General features: G+C 42.7%; 1 protein-coding gene across 1 annotated transcript; it reads right to left on the minus strand.

The window, feature by feature from the left end:
- Positions 1-1571: 1571 nt before the first annotated feature.
- Positions 1572-21441, minus strand: LOC121572315 (CD81 antigen-like). Its single transcript, XM_041884383.2, has 8 exons — positions 21123-21441; positions 15810-15924; positions 3368-3465; positions 3180-3254; positions 2798-2917; positions 2546-2644; positions 2352-2435; positions 1572-2197 (listed from the first exon to the last, which is right to left on the minus strand). The coding sequence occupies exons 1-8, from the start codon at positions 21186-21188 to the stop codon at positions 2135-2137; spliced, it is 720 nt and encodes a 239-aa protein (XP_041740317.1). The 5' UTR covers positions 21189-21441; the 3' UTR covers positions 1572-2134.
- Between the last annotated feature and the right edge of the window lie 382 nt (positions 21442-21823).

Consider the following 21823-nt stretch of genomic DNA (forward strand, 5'->3'; position numbering starts at 1 on the left):
GGTTGGCTTAGAAAGCCATACAGTATATTATGTAGGACTACACAAATGATGATGGAGTGAGTATGTGTGAGTGTTTAAGTGCTCATGTGTGTATATAGGTAAATGTTAAGGGCCTGGTTCCACTTCAATCCCTAGACCCTACCCCTTCAGTGTTCACAGATCTGAAAGGACTGGATGGGTGTAGATAATAGGGTGATAGCTCCACCTAGCCCTCCAATGTACCAGATTCAAATCTGTGAACTTTGAAGGGAAGCTGAAGATCGAAATGGAACCGGCCGAGAAGTGCTTTGTAGTTGAGCAGGCCTCCATAATCACAGTGGAGCAAGAATGTATGACAAGAGCTCCCCCTGGCTTTGGAACCATAGCCATTGAATACCATGAAGCGTCACAACAGGCCTGCCCCCTAGTGGTGGGTTGGTCCGAGACAGTAATGGACTTCCAGACACACAAACACAACCTCTCACAACTGCATGGTCAGTCGTATTATACAGTATCATCATACAGCACAGATACAACATTGTCCGGCAAGTCCCAGCATAATAAGACGTTTGACTGTCAGAGTATAACAAGCAGGCGTAAAAATGATTCTTTGAAAATAAACTAGATTAGTCTGAATGGCTGAAGAGGTGACATTTCTTATTTTGTTCTTAAATAATTTTTTTCAGTTTATGGCACCTGGTATTCCCAGGTGGTCTCCCATCCCAGTACTAACCAGGCCCGACCCTGAACAGGCGTGGTATGGCCACAAGCATATTTTTTACCCCGTATTAGGTCCCTTGGCTCATAATAATAATAATAATATGCCATTTAGCAGACGCTTTTATCCAAAGCGACTTACAGTCATGCGTGCATAAATTTTATGTGTATGGGTGGTCCCGGGGATCGAACCCACTACCTTGGCATTACAAGCACCGTGCTCTACCAGCTGAGCTACAGAGGACCACATCTCTGCAACGGGTTCGGGAGAGGCGAAGGTTGAGTCATGCGTCCTCCGAAACATGACCCGCCTGGCTGCCTACTTCTTAACCCAGATGTCAGCCGCACCAATGTGTCGGAGGAAACGCTGTTCGACTGATGACTGTAGTCAGCTTGCAGGCGCCCGGACCGTTCACAAGGAGTTGTTAGAGCACGATGAGCCAAGGAAAGCCCCCACCAGCCAAACCTTCCCCCTACCCCGGACGGCACTGGGCCAATTATGCGTCGTCTTATAGGGCTCCCAGTCCCGGCCGGTTGTGACAGTCTGGGATCGAACCCCAGGCTGTAGTGGCGCCTCAGCACTGCAGTGCAGTGCGTTTGACACGCTGCGCCAGCCCAGGACCCAAAGAGGTGAGATTTCTGTAGGTATGCATAGTACACAGCAATAGGTTAAGGACAGGACATTCAATGTAGTTTTACAGGAACAAGGTGTTGTTGGGAAGGATGGGACATTCCACTCATAAGGCTTGGAGGCATGGGGGTCTCTTTATGGCGTAGATTGCTAGTTGTTATAAAAGCACAGGGAAACTATCACCTCTATTATCTTGGTTTTAAACGGGATAGTAAAATCAATAGTATCCATTCACTGTTTCTTAGTGGTTGTTCTCTCTGGAGAAAACTCAGGCAGACAAGCAGTTAGTGCAGAAAATTCTGGGGAGAAGGGATTCAATACAATATCCATGCTTGACAGTCATAAAGCACTGCAAATATATACAGTTTATACATATTCATTTGAAAAGAGATTGATAAACCAACAGAATACAATGTTTTGGACTCCAGCAAAGTAGAAATACTTCACAATTAACACAAAATAATTCCAGCATCTGTACTCGTGTGTGTGTGTGTGTGTGTGTGTGTGTGTGTGCGTGTGTGTGTGTGTGTAAATGCTATGCCAATGTAAACCTCAACATTTTGTACAGACTAACATTAGTCAAAATATTGAACAGCTATCTGTGACTGACAAGAATAGTTGGTACTGTATTATCAAAAACTGTGTGAGAAGATGCATTTTTTATCTTGTACAACTGACAAAATTGGCAAGCAACTATTTGAGGAAGTGACAGGCTATAAAAACCAAATAAAGGAAGATAAATATTTTCCTTCAGTCATTGGCTAGTGTCTCCAGAGGTCACTAGCCCTTGCTCCTTCCCCCTGGACTTTAGTACACCGGGCTGTTGCGGATCCCACAGCACAGGACCATGCTAAAGGTCATCTCAAAGATCTGACAGGAGAGAGAACAAAGACATGAGAGGGGCATTATGGGTCTCTTCATAGAGAGGGGCATTATGGGTCTCTTTAAAGAGAGGCCAAGGATCCCATATCTTCTATGAGCTACACTTCCACACAAGCTACATTCTCTCTTTCATGATACTCACCATAATAATAGCAACTATCAGGGCAGCGATACCAATCAGGTAAACTTTCTCATTAAAGAGCTCCTTGATTTTCACATGACAGTCCTGTCAAAACAAACAAAATAACACACTTCAGTCGAACTTGTACCTTGTGGTTTATGTACTGTATAACCAACATTATGTATTGTCCTCATAGTTGGCCTTAGAGTACTTACTGAAGTGGAAGCGGAGACTGTCTTGGGGCAGATGTCTGTCAAACCTTGGGTGAATAACGTAGTGAACGGGTTGCTGATGCCCCTACCACAGCAATCCAACTAAAATAAAAAGGCACGTGTTAGTGGAGTTGTATTAGTGAGATGTGTCTTTCTGTGTTTGGATGTTGATATGAGATTAACTTTGCCGTGTGTTTGAAATCAGCTTACAAGCGAGTTTGGGACAGTTATGCTTTTAGTTTTAGCTTGACTTACTGTCTCATGGAAGACCTTCAGCACAGCAGCGGCAGCCTGTTTCTTGTCCTGGTCTGTTAAAGTGTTTGCTAGAGAGTTGTCATACACATTGTCGTAGAAGGTAATCAGCTCTTTGGAAATCTGCAACCAAAAGGACAGGATGTGTCTGGTCAGAGTATGACAGATATGGAACTCTGAAGGTGATAACTGAATGTAGTTATTCCCCCTCAGTGACTTTGTCATGATCACATTAGAGCTACACTATCACATTATCAAATGGCTTTTAACTCTATCGTGTTGTACTGTATGCTACGCTGTGTGTTTAAACATACATTTTGTTTTTGTGTGTGTATGTGTGCAATGTGTTTCTGTGTGTAAGATCAGAGTTAGTATGTGTCCTCACCGAATCTTTGTGCATGAATCCAAAGATTCCAGCTGCCACCTCACAAGCGAACAGGATCACCAAGCAGGCAAAGAACTGGAGGAAAACAAAGACATTCATTCAGTGGCCAATTTAGGGGATAGCTGGGAATGGGCTGGCTAGACCACATACAAGTGACTCTTTGCTGCATGGTGTTCTGTATGACTCACTGTTCCAAGAAGACACTGAGACTCCTGAATGGCACCATAGCAGCCGAGGAACCCGACAACCATCATCACCGCGCCAACAGCGATCAGGATGTGAACACCTAAAATAGAGAGGGAGAGAGAATAAACAAAGACAACTGGGTCAATAGTCAATATTCTGCAGAACATTGCTAGTGTGTCTACACCTTTGTGATGAGTGCAATCATCTTAACTACCACCAGGTGGCATGAGTTTGTGTTATTTATTTGGTTTAGCACAGGGGTGTCAAACGTCCGGCCCGCGGGCCGGATCAGGCCCGCAAACGGGTTTAATCCGGCCCGCGAGATGATAAAAAATATATATATAATAATAATATTGTAAAGTATAAAAATGCGCTGCAATTTTTCAATAAAATAAACTGCTGTTCCAATTGCGTCCACTGGATGGCGCAATAGCAATTGTGTTAAGCAAGCAAACTGTTTATACCGGGGCAGAGCAAGTAGGTCAAGCACGTGCAGCCAATGAGCTACTTTGTTTTGCCCGCAATATTTATTACGGCTTCTACTTTTAACATTATGTGCTTTGGCACCCTCATTGCCCCAATATGTCTCTGTCAAAAAAGAGAAAAGTGGACGCAGAGTGCAGAGTGTTCCAAGAAAAATGGTCACCCTATTTATTCATGGATTTGAATGGGAAAGCTGTATGTTTGGTGTGTTCAGAGCATGTTGCAGTGCTGAAAGAATATAACCTTCGTCGCCACTATGTGAGTCTTCATGCCGACAAATATGACAACTTTCAAGGACAGCGGAGATGAGAGAAGGTGAATGAACTGTTGGCGGGTCTGAAGAAACAGCAGTCTGTGTTTACTCACAGCCGAGACATCAGTGACGCTGCAGTGAAAGCTAGCTACCTAATAATAATAATAATAATAATATGCCATTTAGCAGACGCTTTTATCCAAAGCGACTTACAGTCATGCGTGCATACATTTTTGTGTATGGGTGGTCCCGGGGATCGAACCCACTACCTTGGCGTTACAAGCGCCGTGCTCTACCAGCTGAGCTACAGAGGACCACCTCATTGCTAATGAAATCGCAGTGGCTTCAAAACCATTTAGTGAGGGTGAATTTGTAAAAACATGCATGATGAAGGCAGCGGAGATTGTGTGCCCTGAAAAGCGGCAGGCTTTTGCAAATATCAGCCTGACAAGAAACACAGTTGCAGATAGGATTTCCGATCTTTCAGTGGATTTGGACAGCCAGTTGAAGCAAAAAGTAAAGTCATTTATTGCGTTTTCGGTTGCAATTGATGAAAGCACGGACATTACAGATGTTGCACAACTGGCCATTTTCATCCGCGGAGTTGATGACACATTGACCGTCACCGAGGAGTTCGTGGAGTTGGTGCCGATGACAGATACAACGACAGCAGCTGATATTTTTACCGCACTCGTCGGCGCGCTGGACAGGGTCGGCGTGGACTGGTCCCGCGCTGTCAGCCTGGCTACAGATGGTGCAGAGCACCTGAATAACTTGAACAAACAGCTGCAAGGGCGCAACAAAGTTGTCACGCAGTATTATGACAGCATATGTTCTTTCAAGTTGAAGCTGTCATTGTGGGAGACGCAACTTGCCGGTGGTGATGCAGCTCACTTCCCCTGTCTGAAAAATGTGTGCGCGACCCAACATGTGGCAGACATGAAGCGGTTCAAAGATAAAATAACGGGACTGTTACGGGAGTTTGAGCAACGTTTTCAGATTTATGTTTTTATGTTGATGTGCTATTGTTTTTAATATATTTTATTTTATTTGTATATTTAACCTATTCTTGACTCAGTGGTTCTTGCACTTGTTTGGGGAACAGGATTTCATTATTTTTATCTACATTTCTGCCTGAGAAATGACACCCTGATATAGTTCTGTGATCTGTGAAACAGTTCTGTTAATCACTGAGACATTGTGTGTTTGTGTGTTCTTTGTCCTCAGAACTTTCAAATAACTTGAGGTGTTTTATGATTAATAGTGATGTTGTGCTTTTGGACACTGTCCTCAGGCTCCAGCTTTATGTTTATATGTTTTTATGTTGATGTGCTATTGTTTTTAATTGATTTTATTTTATTTGTATATTTAACCTATTCTTGACTCTGTGGTTCTTGCACTTGTTTGGGGAACAGGATTTCATTATTTTTATCTACATTTCTGCCTGAGAAATGACACCCTGATATAGTTCTGTGATCTGTGAAACAGTTCTGTTAATCACTGAGGCATTGTGTGTTTGTGTGTTCTTTTTCTTTAGAATTTTCAAATAAACTTGACGTGTTTTATGATTAATAGTGATGTTGTGCTTGTACTATTTTGGACACACTGTCCTCAGGCTCCAGCTTTATGTTGTATGTTGATCGTATTAAAACAAAGAAAACAATCTGAAGTTGTTGTTTTTAAGTTATATATACCATGATTTTTCCGGTCCGGCCCACTTGGGAATAGATTTTCCTCCATGTGGCCCCTGAGCTAACATGAGTTTGACACCCCTGGTTTAGCATGTTCTTCTTCTGCCTAAATATGGGAACTTTGCAGTTATAAACACAAGGTGCTTGGCTCACAATCCAATGCAATAAGCATTCACGTCTCATGTCAAGAAGCATCCACATATTGTAGATAAATGTTATTCTTATGAAGAACATATGGCATAAGAATTGTGGAGAATGCAGGAGTGGGGAAGGATATTTTGTTTTCAGTTGACAGGTTTACAATATATCAAAGTCGCCTCTCGCCAGGTAGTGCAATGTTTTGTTTTTACAGCTCCTTGGTGTGGTCAGAATTCATTAGCCCCTCCCATCATGCCTTGTTTTCATCTATCAGACCCTCAGACAGGGCTAGCATGGTAACCATGGAAACCCAGGGTAGCTCTACTGACCTTGGTGTGCAGGACTGATTTCACCCATAAATTCAATCATAAAACCTGCTCTTAGAAATAGTCCAACTAGGCATAAGGCCATATAATGCCTAGCGCCTCACACTGAGTGTCAATCAGGGGGTTTAGGTGATATTAGATGGGCAGTTTTCATTATCTTTTGTTCTGACCCACCATTCGTCTTTCTTCCCCTCTCTTCATGTGACCTCATTATTAAACTTTAGCATGCCCCCCCACACTGCAGAAGTGTTCCTGTGGTCCAGAGCAACAGTTGCCTGAGCCACTGCTTCCCAAGGCACTTAACATGAATGTTCACTGCCATTTCCGTGACGACAGCCCTGAAGTTTTGACGGGACAGTAGCTCAGAGAAGATAGGGCTGGTGTGAGGTGAGCTGTGTGGTGAATCTGTGTGGTACCCATTTATCGGCTGAACAGTGAATGCAGACCGGGGTTGAAATTGCTCACTAACCACAGATGATATGTTCATTTTTAGCTCAAGAAATATATTTATTTATGCTTTAGTTTACAGGCCCTCTTTCCCTTTCTTCAACCTTTATATGTCTCAGATAAATTAGATTCATGGGGGCTTTATGCAAAGTATTACGGTACCAATTTTGATAAACCAACTTGGGTAAAAACACATCCTTTGTCTTGCTTGAGACACTATACTGGGCTTTTAGTAGGGGTACTGAATGCCACTGTCTCATATGAGGATTTGTTTTATCTCTCCCTCTCCCCATCCATCATCCTTAAGACCTCCACCCACGCCCCACAGACTACACTCCCATTCCATCCCTCTACTCAGTCCTTGATAGATACAGGGAGGGGCCTGGTCACGATTTGGGTTAATGTTATTTTGTCCTGCATAATGTAATCGCAAAGCTTATTGGATTCTCATCCTCTGGTCCTGTATGTCCTCCCATCCCCCATCCCCTCCTATTCCACTGAAGGGACATAGACGGCCAGGACAGCACCTCTCTCCTGCCTGCTCGCCTGGCTCATTTAGAAATCGATGGCTTGGAGGCTGACCAAGTGCTCCTTCAATTTCCTTGATTGTGGCTGTGCGGCGGGGGGAATTGAATCACGGATGGGGAGCTTTTTACGAGTGCTGCTCAGCCATCCCTTACCATGACATCATCGGAATAAAACAGGGGCATGACCGGCATGTTTAGCAGTGGGTCGATGCAGTATCACACCCTTCTCTCTCTCTCTCTCTCTCTCTCTCTTCCTTCCTTCCTTCCTTCCTTCCTTCCTTCCTTCCTTCCTTCCTTCCTTCCTTCCTTCCTTCCTTTCACCACTTGTTTGAGCTACAGTATATCCATCCGTTCCTGCATTTGACCAATCTATGCGTTATCAACAATTTATTTCCTTTAATTTTATCTTAGTTTTTGTCTGTATACAAGTTCAAAAAATGTTGCTCTGAGAGTCAACTGGTTGGTTAAAATAGCAGACTAGACTGGAGGCCTCAGTTAGGTAATCCAAGCAGCCTCAGAGGAAACTCAACATTTGTATCTTTGTGACCCAGGTGCTTTCTGTGGTGAGCAGCAAACCAACATTTGTATCTTTGTGACCCAGGTGCTTCCTGTGGTGAGCAGCAAACCAACATTTTTCCTATGTGAAGCGGTGGCAATGATGACACACGGTAGCTGTCTAGTTTTCTTATGACCAACGTTTAAATCATCCGTCCTGCCCACTTGTGTACTAGTGAGAACATGGTTGCTACCATATGACATCATTGGATACCACTAGATTGAACAGAGCCTACAAAGTCTTTCCATTGGGAAAAAAAGGGCATTTCAACCAAACTAGATGTTTTTATTATTACCAAACAATGTATGTTAGAACACAAATAATGTGTATAATAACACAAATATGTGAAATACTGTAGACTTTGATCTGAGGTAAATAGTATTTCTGCTGGTTGATTAATCAGGAGGTTCCAAACATCAGAGCCCCTGATGTAACCTTCTACTCTGACCTCACTCACAGTGGATGAATGGTGACCTACACTCTTAGACAAAAAGGTGCTATCTTGAACCTAAAAGGGTTCTTCGGCTGTCCCCATAGGGGAACCCTTTGAAGAACCCTTTTGGTTCCGGGTAGAACCCTTTTGGGTTCCATGTTGAACCTTTTCCACAGAGGGTTCTACATGGAACCCAAAAGGGGTTCTCCTGTAGGGATGGCCGAAGAACCCTTTTGAAACCCTTTTTATAGGCAACGGAAGAACATTCTGAAAACTGCACTTTGTCAAGTACTGTATGTGTTAAATCCTTCAGGTAAAGATAGAGAATACAAGATGCTTCAAATGGAACTTCTGTTTATTTGAAACACATACATTGTTCTTGGGTGCACGACCAAGGATATACAGTACAATGGATTTCCACTGCGTCATCACCGGTCATTGCTTGTACGGAAATGATATGAGAAACACAGGGAGAAGTGCTGACCACACCCAGGTCATCTAGAAAAAGGATGAATCCTGACCTCATTGTGTTTCAGTTGTTTTATTCAAACTATTATCGGTTTCTCTGGAGGATACACTTTCTTTATGTGTAATAAACACTATAGCCTAACCTTGGAGTTAGATTCCAATGTACACTACATAGGCCAGTTACCAACAATTGTGTTTTTAAGTTGAAATTGAATTCAACATGCCACAGACTACATTCTAAACTTAATAGGTACGGGTGTGATGTGAATTACCGTACTGTTCCGCTACCTCGTACAAACCGAAATGCCACTGCTTATGTCACTATTTGAAATGTGTCTTTGGCTATGGAAAAACATGTAGAGGCTGTACCAGGCTGTGTACATGAAAACTGATACAGCACTGTGGTACTGGATAGTCCAGTACTATCCAGAAAAGGTGTGCGTGTGCATGCCTGTGAACGGTAATGCAGCTGTTAGTCTCATCAAATCCCGGGGCAGGCAGCTGGCTCTGAGCCAGGGGGGATAGACCCTTGAGTGAGGGGAAACATAAGGTCCAACACCAGCTCTGGAACCAGTGCAGTCTATGACATCAGGTTCTCCACACCACGCTGCTACAGTGCCCAGTCTATGGGCCAGGAGAGAGAGATGTGCTGTGTGGGGCCTATCACAGAAGGAGAAGGTATAGGCATGAGGGAAAGAAATAGAAAAGAGAAGAGAGAGAAAAGAGAGGAGGAGGATACCAGAGAAAGAGAGAGAGATGAACAGAGCAAGAGAAAAACAAGAGGATTGAGATGAGGATAGAGAGAGTGGTAGGGAGGTGGAGAGAGGCAAACCAAGAAGGATATCGGAGAGAGGAGTGACAATTAAAACAAAGGAAGGAGGGAGAGAAAAGAAAGGACAGAGAGAGGTAGACAGAGCTGAAGAGGAGGAGGGAGAGACAGTGTAACACAGACGTTAAACACAAACAGATGGGGACAAAGCTGAACTTCAGTGGAAAGTAACGGGCTAGAGGGGAAACTTTCTCAAGAAGAGGGTGGGGCAGTATGAGGGAGGAGAGGGGGAGACTGGTGAGGATTTTTTTCCTTTCGTTTAGAAAAAATGCAACAAGGACCATGCTTTATGTAACGGGCAGGCTGTGAGTATTACGTTTTTTTGTGCTGTGTGTACGTTAAAGTCCCTCTCCTGTTCCATTTGTTTTTGCATGTTTTAAACAAGCGAGTAAATTGTTGAAGGACATACAAACCCAGTTACTGAAAAACAACCACAGTCCCTTGGTTTCTCTTAATCAACTTTGAAGTGGCTGGAGAGAAGAAATGTTAAAATAATGCCCTGAAAACATCCAAAACAACATTGGAAATCCCCTGAGGATGGATTGTGCTCCATTTGGCTACTGTTTATTAGATCTGCATGGACCTTGTGCTTCTTTAGCCTAATCAAGGCTAAATGGCTGTAGTTTCCTCTACTGCAAGTTCACTTCCCCCTTTACTCCATTTGACCTCCTTCCTTATATCTGTTTACCTTTCTGACCTGCATTCATGAATGATAGAATGAATGACTGATAACAAGGAAGATTATTCATGAAGCCAACACTGAATGCAGAATTGGAACATTGCAGCTTGTGAAAGTTGAGGGTAGAGAGAGGACATTTATGAAGGAAGTTGACCTCACAAGGAAGGAATTTCATGTGGAGTATACAAAAGGGCTGACAAGTTTGAGCCCCTGAGTAGCAGAGCAAATCCCTCGCTGATGTTAGTAACCTTAACCAAGTCACACAACCACGGCCAACTACACAGTAACTGACAGTGAAGTGTGAACACAACCACGGCCAACTACACAGTATCTGACAGTGAAGTGTGAACACACCCACGGCCAACTACACAGTATCTGACAGTGAAGTGTGAACACACCCACGGCCAACTACACAGTATCTGACAGTGAAGTGTGAACACACCCACGGTCAACTACACAGTATCTGACAGTGAAGTGTGAGTGATGCCATACGAGACCTGAACATGACAGAGGAGTCTGGGGGTCATTTAGTGGATCGCCAGCTTTTTGAGACACGCCGAGTCCGGACTCTGGAAGCAGCTCAGTATTGCATAAACCATCCAGGCTCCATTACTGTTCTATAATATCTCTACCTAAGGACATTATCTAGAGGAAGTGGTAGGGAGAGGTATGAGTGGGAGTGTACATTTAGACTCCTGGGACAGGGGTGGCGCTAATAAACATCTTCTGGCATCTTCTCCCCTCATGGGTGGGCCTTTACTGGAATCTATCAGGAGAAAAGTGGACATAGTACCGGGGGTTTACTCTCACTGAGAGTATTTAAATGGGCCAGTAGAATTAACCTCTTACCTCTTTCCTCTGTCCAACCTCACAACGCACGAGAGGAACCTGAGTACCACCCAAGTCCTGGCAAAATTACATGAAATGTAACTGTGGTTTTATTGGTTGTAGTTCATGTAAAATGTATTCACACTTATTTAAATTTATGATCCGCTCTCGTTCTCTGTCCCGCAATATGGTTTAATAATAATAATAATATGCCATTTAGCAGACGCTTTTATCCAAAGCGACTTACAGTCATGCGTGCATACATTTTTGTGTTTGATTGTGTAATGTAAGGAAATGTTGGTTATTTTGGTAATGTGGTTATATGTCAAAGGCAATGTCTATGTTTGTCTTTTCCTATGAGGCTGGGTTCCTCTGTGACTTCCTGTGCTTGCAACAGAGGTTTTTGCTCTCAGCAATACAGTGCTGTGTGTTGTGGTGAGGCACCCAGTTCCATCTGAACATAACCAGACTTTGTCTCATAAAACATTTACACTTTGGACCAGAATCGTTCAAACTAGCAAACATCATACATTGGATCTGTTCTCACTCTGACAACTCCCTTAACTTTCCCAATCACTAGCTGGGCAAGGTGGTTTCAGAACACAGAGCTACTATTTCAAAAGTTCCAATGAATCAACCAATACAATATCACCAATTACCAAGCTATGACAAGCATGATGAAAAATCCTTAGTGAGTCCTTACTTATTTTCCAATGTATAACATTTCTACAATATATGTCCAATATCAAGATGCAGTTCTACAGTAGCAAGGCCGCAGTACTTCCTACTGCTACTCCCACAAAGCAGATCAATAGCCTCATGATATCCCCTAGCACAGAGGTGGGCAAACTACAGCCCATTCAATCAGGCCACTCTTGAACGTCTAGATAGAAAATATATAGAAATTGGGGCCTCCCGGGTGGGGCAGCGGTCTAAGGCACTGCATCACAGTGCTAGAGGCGTCACAACAGACCCGGGTTCAATCCCGGGCTGTATCACAACCGGCCGTGATCGGGAGTCCCATAGGGCGGCGCACAATTGGCCCAGCGTCATCCGGGTTAGGGGAGGGTTTGGCCAGGGGGACTTTACTTGGCTCATCGCGCTCTAGCGACTCCTTGTGGCGGGCCAGACGCCTGCAGGCTGACCTCAGTAGTCAGGTGAACGGTGTTTCCTCCGACACATTGGTGCGGCTGGCTTCCGGGTTAAGCAGGTGGGTGTTAAGAAGCGTGGTTTCGGAGGATGCATAACTCAACATTCGCCTCCCGAGCCTGTTGGGGAGTTGCAGCGATGAGACAAGATCGAAATTGGGGAGAAAAAGGGAGCAATATATATATATACATATACACTACCGGTCAAATGTTTTAGAACACCTACTCATTCAAGGGTTTTTCTTTATTTTTTACTATTTTCTACATTGTAGAATAATAGTGAAGACATTAAAACTAGTAACCAAAAAAGTGTTAAACAAGAAGGAAATAAATTCCACAAATTAACTTTTAACAAGGCACACCTGTTAATTGAATGCCAAGAGTGAGCAAAGCTGTCATCAAGGTAAAGGTTGGGTATTTGAAGAATCTCAAATATAAAATATATTTTGATATGTTTAACACTTGTTTGGTTACTACATGATTCCATATGTGTTATTTCATAGTTTTGATGTCTTCACTATTATTCTACAATGTAGAAAACATTAAAGATAAAGAAAAACCCTTGACTGAATATGTGTTCTAAAACTTTTGACTGGTAGTGTATATAGAAATTATAATGGGCCTATATATTTTCAAATAACTGCCCTTGTTCTGGGCCGCAAATTAATTTTGACAAACAAATCGGTAAAGAAATCTAATCTGTACGGCACTCTGTTGAATTTCGAAATACCAATGTGGCCCTCGAGACAAAAAGTTTGCCCACCTTTGCCACAGCAGGTATTGCTATCATGGCTGAGCAGCCCCTTCAGCTGTCAACCCGGCCATCGATGGCCACCCACTGGCCTGGGACAAAGGGGGCTGTGTCCATGGAGCCCCATGAGGTCATGGGTCAAGGCCTGCCCAGGCCATTACAGTGGAACTTCCCATCACCATCCCTTCTATTACAACTTCACAGGCTATGTCCCAAATGGCACCCTATTCCTTTTATAGGGAATTACTTATGGGCCCTGACCAAAAGTAGTGCACTATGTAGGGAGTATGGTGCCATTTACCTACCAACTACCTCAACTAGCCGGTGCCCCCGCACATTGACTCTGCACCGGTACCCCCCTGTATATATAGCCTCCCTACTGTTATTTTATTTTACTTCTGCTCTTTTTTTCTCAACACTTTTTTGTTGTTGTTTTATTTTACTTTTTTATTAAAAATAAATGCACTGTTGGTTAAGGGTTGTAAGTAAGCATTTCACTGTAATGCCTGCACCTGTTGTATTCGGCGCATGTGGCCAATAAAATTTGATTTGATTTGGGACACATCCACAGTCTCTGGGACTGTGAGAAACACACAAAATGGATGCTGATAATGAGTGTGAGCGACCTACTAGTCTCACTTCCACTAGCAATATTGTACTACTTACAATCACTTCACACACTTGCACTTCCCACAAGAAGAATCCCATAAACACTTTTAAATTCAAGCACAAAGTCAGTGGGGTAATGCCCCCCTCTAACAGACTATTCCGGGATATTTTAATGAGTTTTCACTTTACTGGAATTGCTTAATTGTTGAGACCGTCACATTCAAAGATTTGAAGTTTGTCTTACATTTGAAGCTATGCCTTGTTATGACAGGGAATGTACAATCTTGTAGATGATTGTCATGGATTATAATGGCATACATTATACAGTTAGATATAATAATAATAATAATAATAATATGCCATTTAGCAGACGCTTTTATCCAAAGCGACTTACAGTCATCACTTGAGTAAGATAAAAGATTAGCCTGCTAACGTCTGTGTTAATAACCTCTGGTTAATCATGACAGGTGAATGGCCACAGTCATAAAATGGAGAGCTTTTGTCTCTTATAAAACAAAAACAATTAACCTTGTGTAAAAATGCACAAACTCTACAAAAGGGTGTGGACACAACGCTGTGCGTATCATTGTTTTAATCACAACAATGACTTAGAAAAAGTGGTTTGACTGATTTTATGTCATAACCTTAGGAAAGAGAGAATGTGATGACAACAATCAATTGCTCCCTTTCCTGTTGTTTTAAAGAAATGCCTGTTACAGAACTTGGTTTCTAAGAGCCACAGGATTTCCATTAGGTTGGAAATATAATCATGGTCAGCATTATGCCAAGATTCCTTTAAGAACAGGGAGGGAAGAGGACCCAGAGAGAGAAAGAGGCCTAGTGAGAGACAAGGAGTAGTGGGGGGGTGAGACTGGAGAATATCAAAGTTTACATAATACTGAAACTGAAAATCTGATGCACTTGGTGTGTGGAATCATTGTCATGGTCAGAAAAACAGACAGTTGAGACTCTCTGGAGAATTGGCCAAGCCTCCAAAACAGGAAAACATGTCCAAGCCTTTATTTAGGCTAAAAATTAAGTTTAAAGTTTTCAGAATAAAAAATTTGTGTACGCCCAGCAACAGTTTCTCAACAGAGATACAGCATAAACACGGCTATGGCTACTTCTATTTGAATTCCACCCATAATGTTACATGGGTATGACTAATGCAGGATGTGGTGATGATGAGGTGATGATGCGGTGGTGTCGGGGAATGTTTATTATAGCTTGTCTGTTGTGACACTTGAACAATTGGGGTTAGAGTGCTGTGACCCTTGTTTAGGGTGCTGTTTGTCCAGTTGTTACCAATTACCTATGTCAGACAGAAATAAAGACCTCAGCTATAGAACACTTGGTCATGGCCCATAACACCCAGCTGCTAACTAAGAATAATAAGTTTACCAGAAGGGATCTCCCTTTTTAGTGCAATGGAAAAATCCCTGGCAACCTCAGTCCAGCATACATACATAGTGGGCTGCCACAATCAAGAAATTCTGAGGTATAAACCCAATACTACTGTAACAGTACTTGTACTAAACAAAACTACCAAAATACCTTACGGTACTATCCCTGTAAATGTTTGGTAGATACTTCCAGTTTCAGAATAAGACTTGTGTATGTGTGGGTAGTAGTTGTCTAAACAAAGATATTGGATAAACATTGCACTGCTCTCTGGGAAAACGTGTTTCTCGCTCAACATCTGAGCAACATAGGCTACATTCTTCCTGATAATACAGGGGACTTTTCATTCTGTAAACCCCTTCATTAAAAGGTTAACTGAGGGAATTTAGAATTCCTCACTGATGGCATTCATTTTTCCAAAACGAAGCCACACCCCTGGGGATATCACAGTTTTGATTTAAAATAATAATAATCACATTGCCCTGTCTTTGAGAGTAAGTGATTTTGACAGAGATCAAAATAATCACTATTTTGAATCCTTTAATTAAACAGTCATAATTTGAATCTTTAAGTTACTCTAAAGGAACTCCCATTACGTTTGTCACACTTTGACCATACTGGTAGAGAAGTAGAATCTGCCATTTTAGAAGACCCTGAGGGATCAGTGGAGCATACTGTTTGTTCTGCTTAACCTTGTCCCTGAGCACTCCAGAGGAGTACAACTACACAATGGACAAGGTGTCAAATAGAGAGAACCCAGCTCACAACACCATGTTTATGGCACATCAATAAATGTTTATAACACACATATTCACCATGTTAAATGCATGCTACAGTATAGTATGTAGACAAGGAGGGAGAGTGTTAAAGTACTTACTGTTTAAGAAGGTGGTTGGTGCTTGTTGGCCGTCAAACTTCAACTCTAGCAGGCTGCTGGTGTGGCCGTCATGTCGAAGCCATAGTGCCACGCCCAGGACCACACCTCCTGCGAGCTGGACAGAAGAGAGAGAATGAGAAAATTGGAAGGGTTAGACACATGCACTCACATAGAATAACCATAATTAATTTAGCTTGCAAACTTCGCTTTGAAACCTTCTTTTGTTAGGTGTAGCAAATAGAACTTCAGTGTTGTTCATGTTCTTTGCAGACTGAACATTGTCACTTCCACCACTTTCTTCTCTAAAGCAACAGTGACTCTGCCTAACCTCCCTGCCAAAGTAGGGGTCAATGGTGGAATCCCTGTGACTCCACTTTACCTAAACTGACTGAACTTTATTCAGCCCAGGTTTCTATTTCAGCAGTGTCTGGTTTCTCCCTGAATTTGGATGAACAGTGAAGAGTGTTTTCTACCATAGCCTCCATTTTGGCTCTGAAAATGGGGGTCTTCTTGGCCCCGTCTAGTACCTCTCCAGAAACAGCACAGAGCTGAACATAGAAGGAGAGACGAGGTGGGGAAAGTGAAGCCTTATTCAAAGAGTCATTTCTGCATTAATTTTTGTTTCTATTCAGCAGTATAGCAGCTGGGGTTCGCCAGGAGTGGATTGGTGTTGACAGATCTTTACGGTTGTTATTAGGAAGGGGAGTGTTGGTGCTTAGGTAATTAATCTACACAGCACCGGTTCTGCCGCAGTCCCAACAAACACAGGCAGCACAGCTCTGGCTAAGGAATGTCCAGACAAGTGGAGGACAAAGGAGGCCCTGGCCACCCACCCACAACCCCAGTGTCCTCTTAGCCCCTGCCCTTACTTATGCTATAACAGCACAGCCACATCTGCTAACAGCTGCATAACAACACAGAACACTTGAAGAGATCACATTCTACAGAGACCATTCCACCTTCTCTGATGGTGGGGTGGTGGCTGTAATGCTTCAGATGAAGAGAGCTTTCACTAAGGCTTCCTGTACCTGGAGTCAGTGTCTCTACAAGCTGCTACTGTACCTCTGCCCTGCAGTTGGTAAAATCCAAAAGGTTTATTAGGTTAGTGAAATGTAATATATTTTTACATTTTAGTCATTTAGCAGACGCTCTTATCCAGAGCGATTTACAGTTAGTGAGTGCATAGATTATTTTTTATACTGGCCCCCCATGGGAATCGAACCCACAACCTTGGCGTTGCAAACGCCATGCTCTACCAACTGAGCTACATCCCTGCCGGCCATTCCCTCCCCTACCCTGGACGACGCTGGTCCAATTGTGCGCCGCCCCATGGGTCTCCCGGTCGCGGCCGGCTACGACAGAGCCTGGATTTGAACCAGGATCTCTAGTGGCACAGCTAGCACTGCGATGCAGTGCCTTAGACCACTGCGCCATATCTTCACAGCAGGAATATGTTTAGACTTAACCTTATTTAGCTGTATAATAATCATGGTCCCTCTGGTTGAGTCTTAAGTTCATGGAGACTATCAGACATTCTGACTGAAAATAGCCTCCCCTACCCAGCCTCTCTGCTCTTCTCTCCTCCACATCTCCCTCAGCAAGGTCCATTCCACTGCTGAGGCTCGCTGCTGCCTGGCAACCAGATCAACACTGCAGCCTGCCAAAGGGTGAGGCCCCTGAACGGTTGCATTCTGGAGGAGCCAAGAGAGACGTCTGCACAGTCGTCTCTTTTGGGATTTCTGTAATTTGGACATGAATATACTGTGTCTAGTATTTGAGACAGACACAGGCCCCCGAGACACAGTATAGTGTACATAAATTACATTAATATGATACTGTACTGTATCATACAATGTTTAATATAAGCTTCTTATAAACTTTTTTTTTTCACAAATGGAAAGAGTCCATAATTATTTCCAAATTCTATATTGAGGCCTAATGGTCCCATAATATATAAAGTTGCATACAAATTCCTTACTGTTGCTAGGGGAAAAACTATGAATAAGAGCAGTGGGGAGAAATGAAGTCCAGTGACTGGGAAGGCATGCCAGTTCTCTGCAGCTTTATTGCCACCCTCCTCTTTCAGGAGTCTTCCCTCACCCCTGTCAGCTGTTGATGTTCCCAGTATTGGCAAAGGGCCGCTCTGATGTCTACTGTAGACACATTATGACTCCCCTCCCTCCTTCCTTCCCTCCACCTACCCAACCCTCCCTCCCTCCCTCAATAAGTCATCCCTCACATCTCTTTTCCTTTGCCTTTCCAATAGGCTGGCCTGGGAGCAACCTGCAGAGACAGGTGGCAGCATGGGTAAAATAAGGGAGGTTGCATTTGTCAGTGCACAGTCATTAGTTTGCTTCCACGCTAGGGGGTCTCATTGAAGAAGGGAACTTTGGACTCCTTTTCCTACCAGGACACCAAAGCCCTATGAGGGCAACAGAGATATTTCACTGTGTTTTATTCTCTGTGTGGTTGCTGCGGCAAGATTCCACTGTAGGATGTTAAACTGTTTGGAAAGTATTCCATAGTTCTATCCCAAGTACAGTGTTTCTTTCCATGGCCTCCTCCCATCCATGTACTGATCAAGTCCAGATCTACTTAGAGTTGGCTTTATAGGCTACAAAAAAGATGTCACCACAGACAACAGTCACTATCCACTAACATAATTATTAGGTAACTAAATGTTTATACAATATTGTTACTATAGTAATTACAATGATACGACACAGGTGTGAATGCAAATCCAATCCATTATTATTCATATTATCAAAGTGGTACGAGGCCAACCATGTGACTAGCAAGTGAGTCTTGTGAAAATCTCTGGGAGACCAACCAACCATATCAATATATTAACCCTATCAGGTGAACTTAAACATATCATTTCCATGCTAGCTAAAAAGTCAAATTCACAGAAAAAAAATAACAATACACCAAAACAGCTACGATCTTCAAGTACACATCACAAACTGCTTATCTCACTTCGTACTTCCATCAACTCTTGCCTAAGAATGAGCATTTTCAGCATGTTCACAGAGTTCGAGAGTTGAATGTGTCACTTCTCTGTGCAAGGATATACAGTACATGCTCTTCCTATACTATGACTGGCAACCACAACATAGTATACCTCAGTGCCAGTACCCCACTGTGTGTTTCCCCTTTGCTGTATTATGACTGTATCCTGATAGTACAGCACTACATGTCTTGCTGCTATCTGTCTGGGACAAGATAACATACCACGTTACCTCCCTAGCACCTCAGCTCTTTTTACTAGTTTTTTCTAGTGAGAGGGCTATTTCTGCCACATGCCTTGTGTGCAGGGGGATGTAGAATGCTTGGCGCGCTGCTGCTGGTGGTGGGGATGGCTCAAATGCAGAAGCCACAGTTCTTGTAAACCACGGGTCAGCCACTGGCCCCTTTCCACTCAACATTTTTTACATTTTACATTTTAGTCATTTAGCAGACGCTCTTATCCAGAGCGACTTACAGTTAGACTCTGATTTATGTTCTGAGAGGCCCATGAGTCTTGTCCTTAGAATGTGGGTGTAGAAGACGACATTGCCTGGCATTGTTTAAATCGGAATTGTATTTGATATATCTCAATGACTTGTTGTCCTGGCTCAAGAGGCAATCCACAGGAATGAACAAAGTGATTGAAATGTTTTCATGTGAAAGGATGTGTTCAAACTAAAGGTAATTAGCTAGATCTTTCTTTATTTTTTCTGCTTGTTCTTGATGTGATTTGCCACCTGTTCAACATATGCAAAATGGCAAGGGCAGCAACCCCTAATCAGAAAAATATTTACAATGACAGCCTTGGGATTCATTATCCTGGAATGGATTATATACATTTCCAGTCTAATGGATATGGTCATTGAGCAAGCAAGACCCTGACACATCAATCCATGCAATCATGAATCTTAAAATGAGTAGATCTCAGTCTCCACAGATGACTGCTATGCCACACCCCAGCCCCTAATACAACTGATCCTTCCCAACCTTCTTCATGACTGAGCCAAGACTCACAATGTATTTTACTCCCACATTGACAACCCACATGCACAAGTGCGGGTCTTGGCACAGTCAATAATTTCTCAAGTGCAGTGCCCTCACCTAACCTGGGGTCACCTAAAGTAGCCTTGGGGATATATTTACAACAATCATCCGGAGGTCTACCAATACATTTCTTTCTGATTGTTGCGGTTCTACTCACGCTCTTAAGAATACTTCCGCCTTATCATCAATCATGAATAACATATCCCTATAATAAAAATATACATCTTAAGACAGAAGAATATATCTGTCTGCTGACTATATCTATATGTTTAAGACTATATCTATACATTTGGATATAACATGTTGTAATAGACTAATTTAAAAAAGTGAATGGTTCACATAGGGACATAAAATGACTAAGGAACATTTCACTTCCACTAAGGATGGTGTGACAATCTGTTGGCTTTTGCAAAGTTAGCCTAAATGTTTGTGGTATTTTAGCCAAAGTTTCCATCCACCCCAATGATTCTTCCACCATCACAAAACTTCCCCAATGAATCACAGGGGCAAAGTCATTTCAGGGGATTTACACAACTTCACGATTAAAAGGCCTCTTTTATAAAACATTTAAAAAAGTCCCGAACGTAATCAAGTTCATTGGAGGCAAAAACACACCTGGAAATTAGGGGTGTATGTATGAGATTACTTAGGGACAACATCGAGGTATTCCAATCTAAACAATGACTGAAATGGGATCTGTAATCGATATCGGACCACAATCTATGCACCGGAATACACACTATGTTCTTAGTTCCTGCACAATCATATTCTGGTCAATCATATTCTGCACTCGGTTATTATTTCTATCATTATTTTAGTTGGCAACATCATTTCAATCTTCACATATCGTAACGGTCTGTTCCGCATGCGGTCAATAGAATATGGCTGCTCTTGTACGGCTATTCCCGATAAATAAACGCACCCCATATCGCCATATGGCAGCATAGGCTACAAGTCTAGGCCTATTCAAAAACAAAACAGCTATTTTTATTTTATTTGAATAAAAATATAAAAATAAACAATATATAATAATATATAATAATAAATTATCGACTGAAAATGGCATATAAATAAGCCTACTACATCGGAATCTACAGGCCTATTTGGGTTCCCCAGATCGTATACCTATTTGGCAACAACGAAAAATACAAAATAAAAGACGTAACTCTTTTCAGCGGGAAGAGGGGGAGGTTACTGCCCCTACAGATAAACAACCAAATGCTTGGCCATTTAAAAGCGTATATTACAAGAAATAAATCTCACCCAGAAGATGAAGTTGAAGAAGAAAAGCAAGTATTTGATACATTTAGTGCAGCCTTCGACTCCCATGGTTGAAGTTTTCAGATCCCTTTCGGTGGTGAGGTGACCGGCAAGAGACACTAGGCCAGGCGGTTGTTGAATGAAAATAATCCGATGTTTTTAGCCGCTAGACTCTTTGTCGAGGTCGACGCAAATAGGCAACACCCAAATTCTCCCCCGCCCTTTAAAAACTAGGTGGAAGAGACTCGGACTGCTTTCCAACAATATATGTAGGATACGCAATCCTTTCGCGAGACCCCGCCTCAGTTGTTTTAATTCTCCTCTCCCCTTGCACAAATCGAACAATATTGTTGTACAACGGTGCCGCCTACAGAGGAAGTGGTGCATGGCAGCTGAGGAGGCTATGCCAATGGGGCCCAGTGGGTGAGTTTGTGGCCGCTATTATACAATCATTGTTAGGCCTACTACAAGACCCTGAGTGTGCATAGAGTCAACTTTTTTTTCTTCCATAGGTTTATATGTGACTGGGGCTCCAGGTATCATGGCATCAAATTGTTGGGGTCTGCGTTGTGCTCAGTTTTGCATGTTAGTAGGCTAACTAGTTTAAGGTGTAGCCATTCACTTAGGCCTATAGAGAGGGCTACAGGCTGCTGTATCATATGGAGTGATATAGTTATTGACATCCTGACAGGACAGGTTAGCTC

The sequence above is a fragment of the Coregonus clupeaformis genome, chromosome 8 (assembly GCF_020615455.1).
Source record: "Coregonus clupeaformis isolate EN_2021a chromosome 8, ASM2061545v1, whole genome shotgun sequence".
Lineage (NCBI taxonomy): Eukaryota > Metazoa > Chordata > Actinopteri > Salmoniformes > Salmonidae > Coregonus > Coregonus clupeaformis.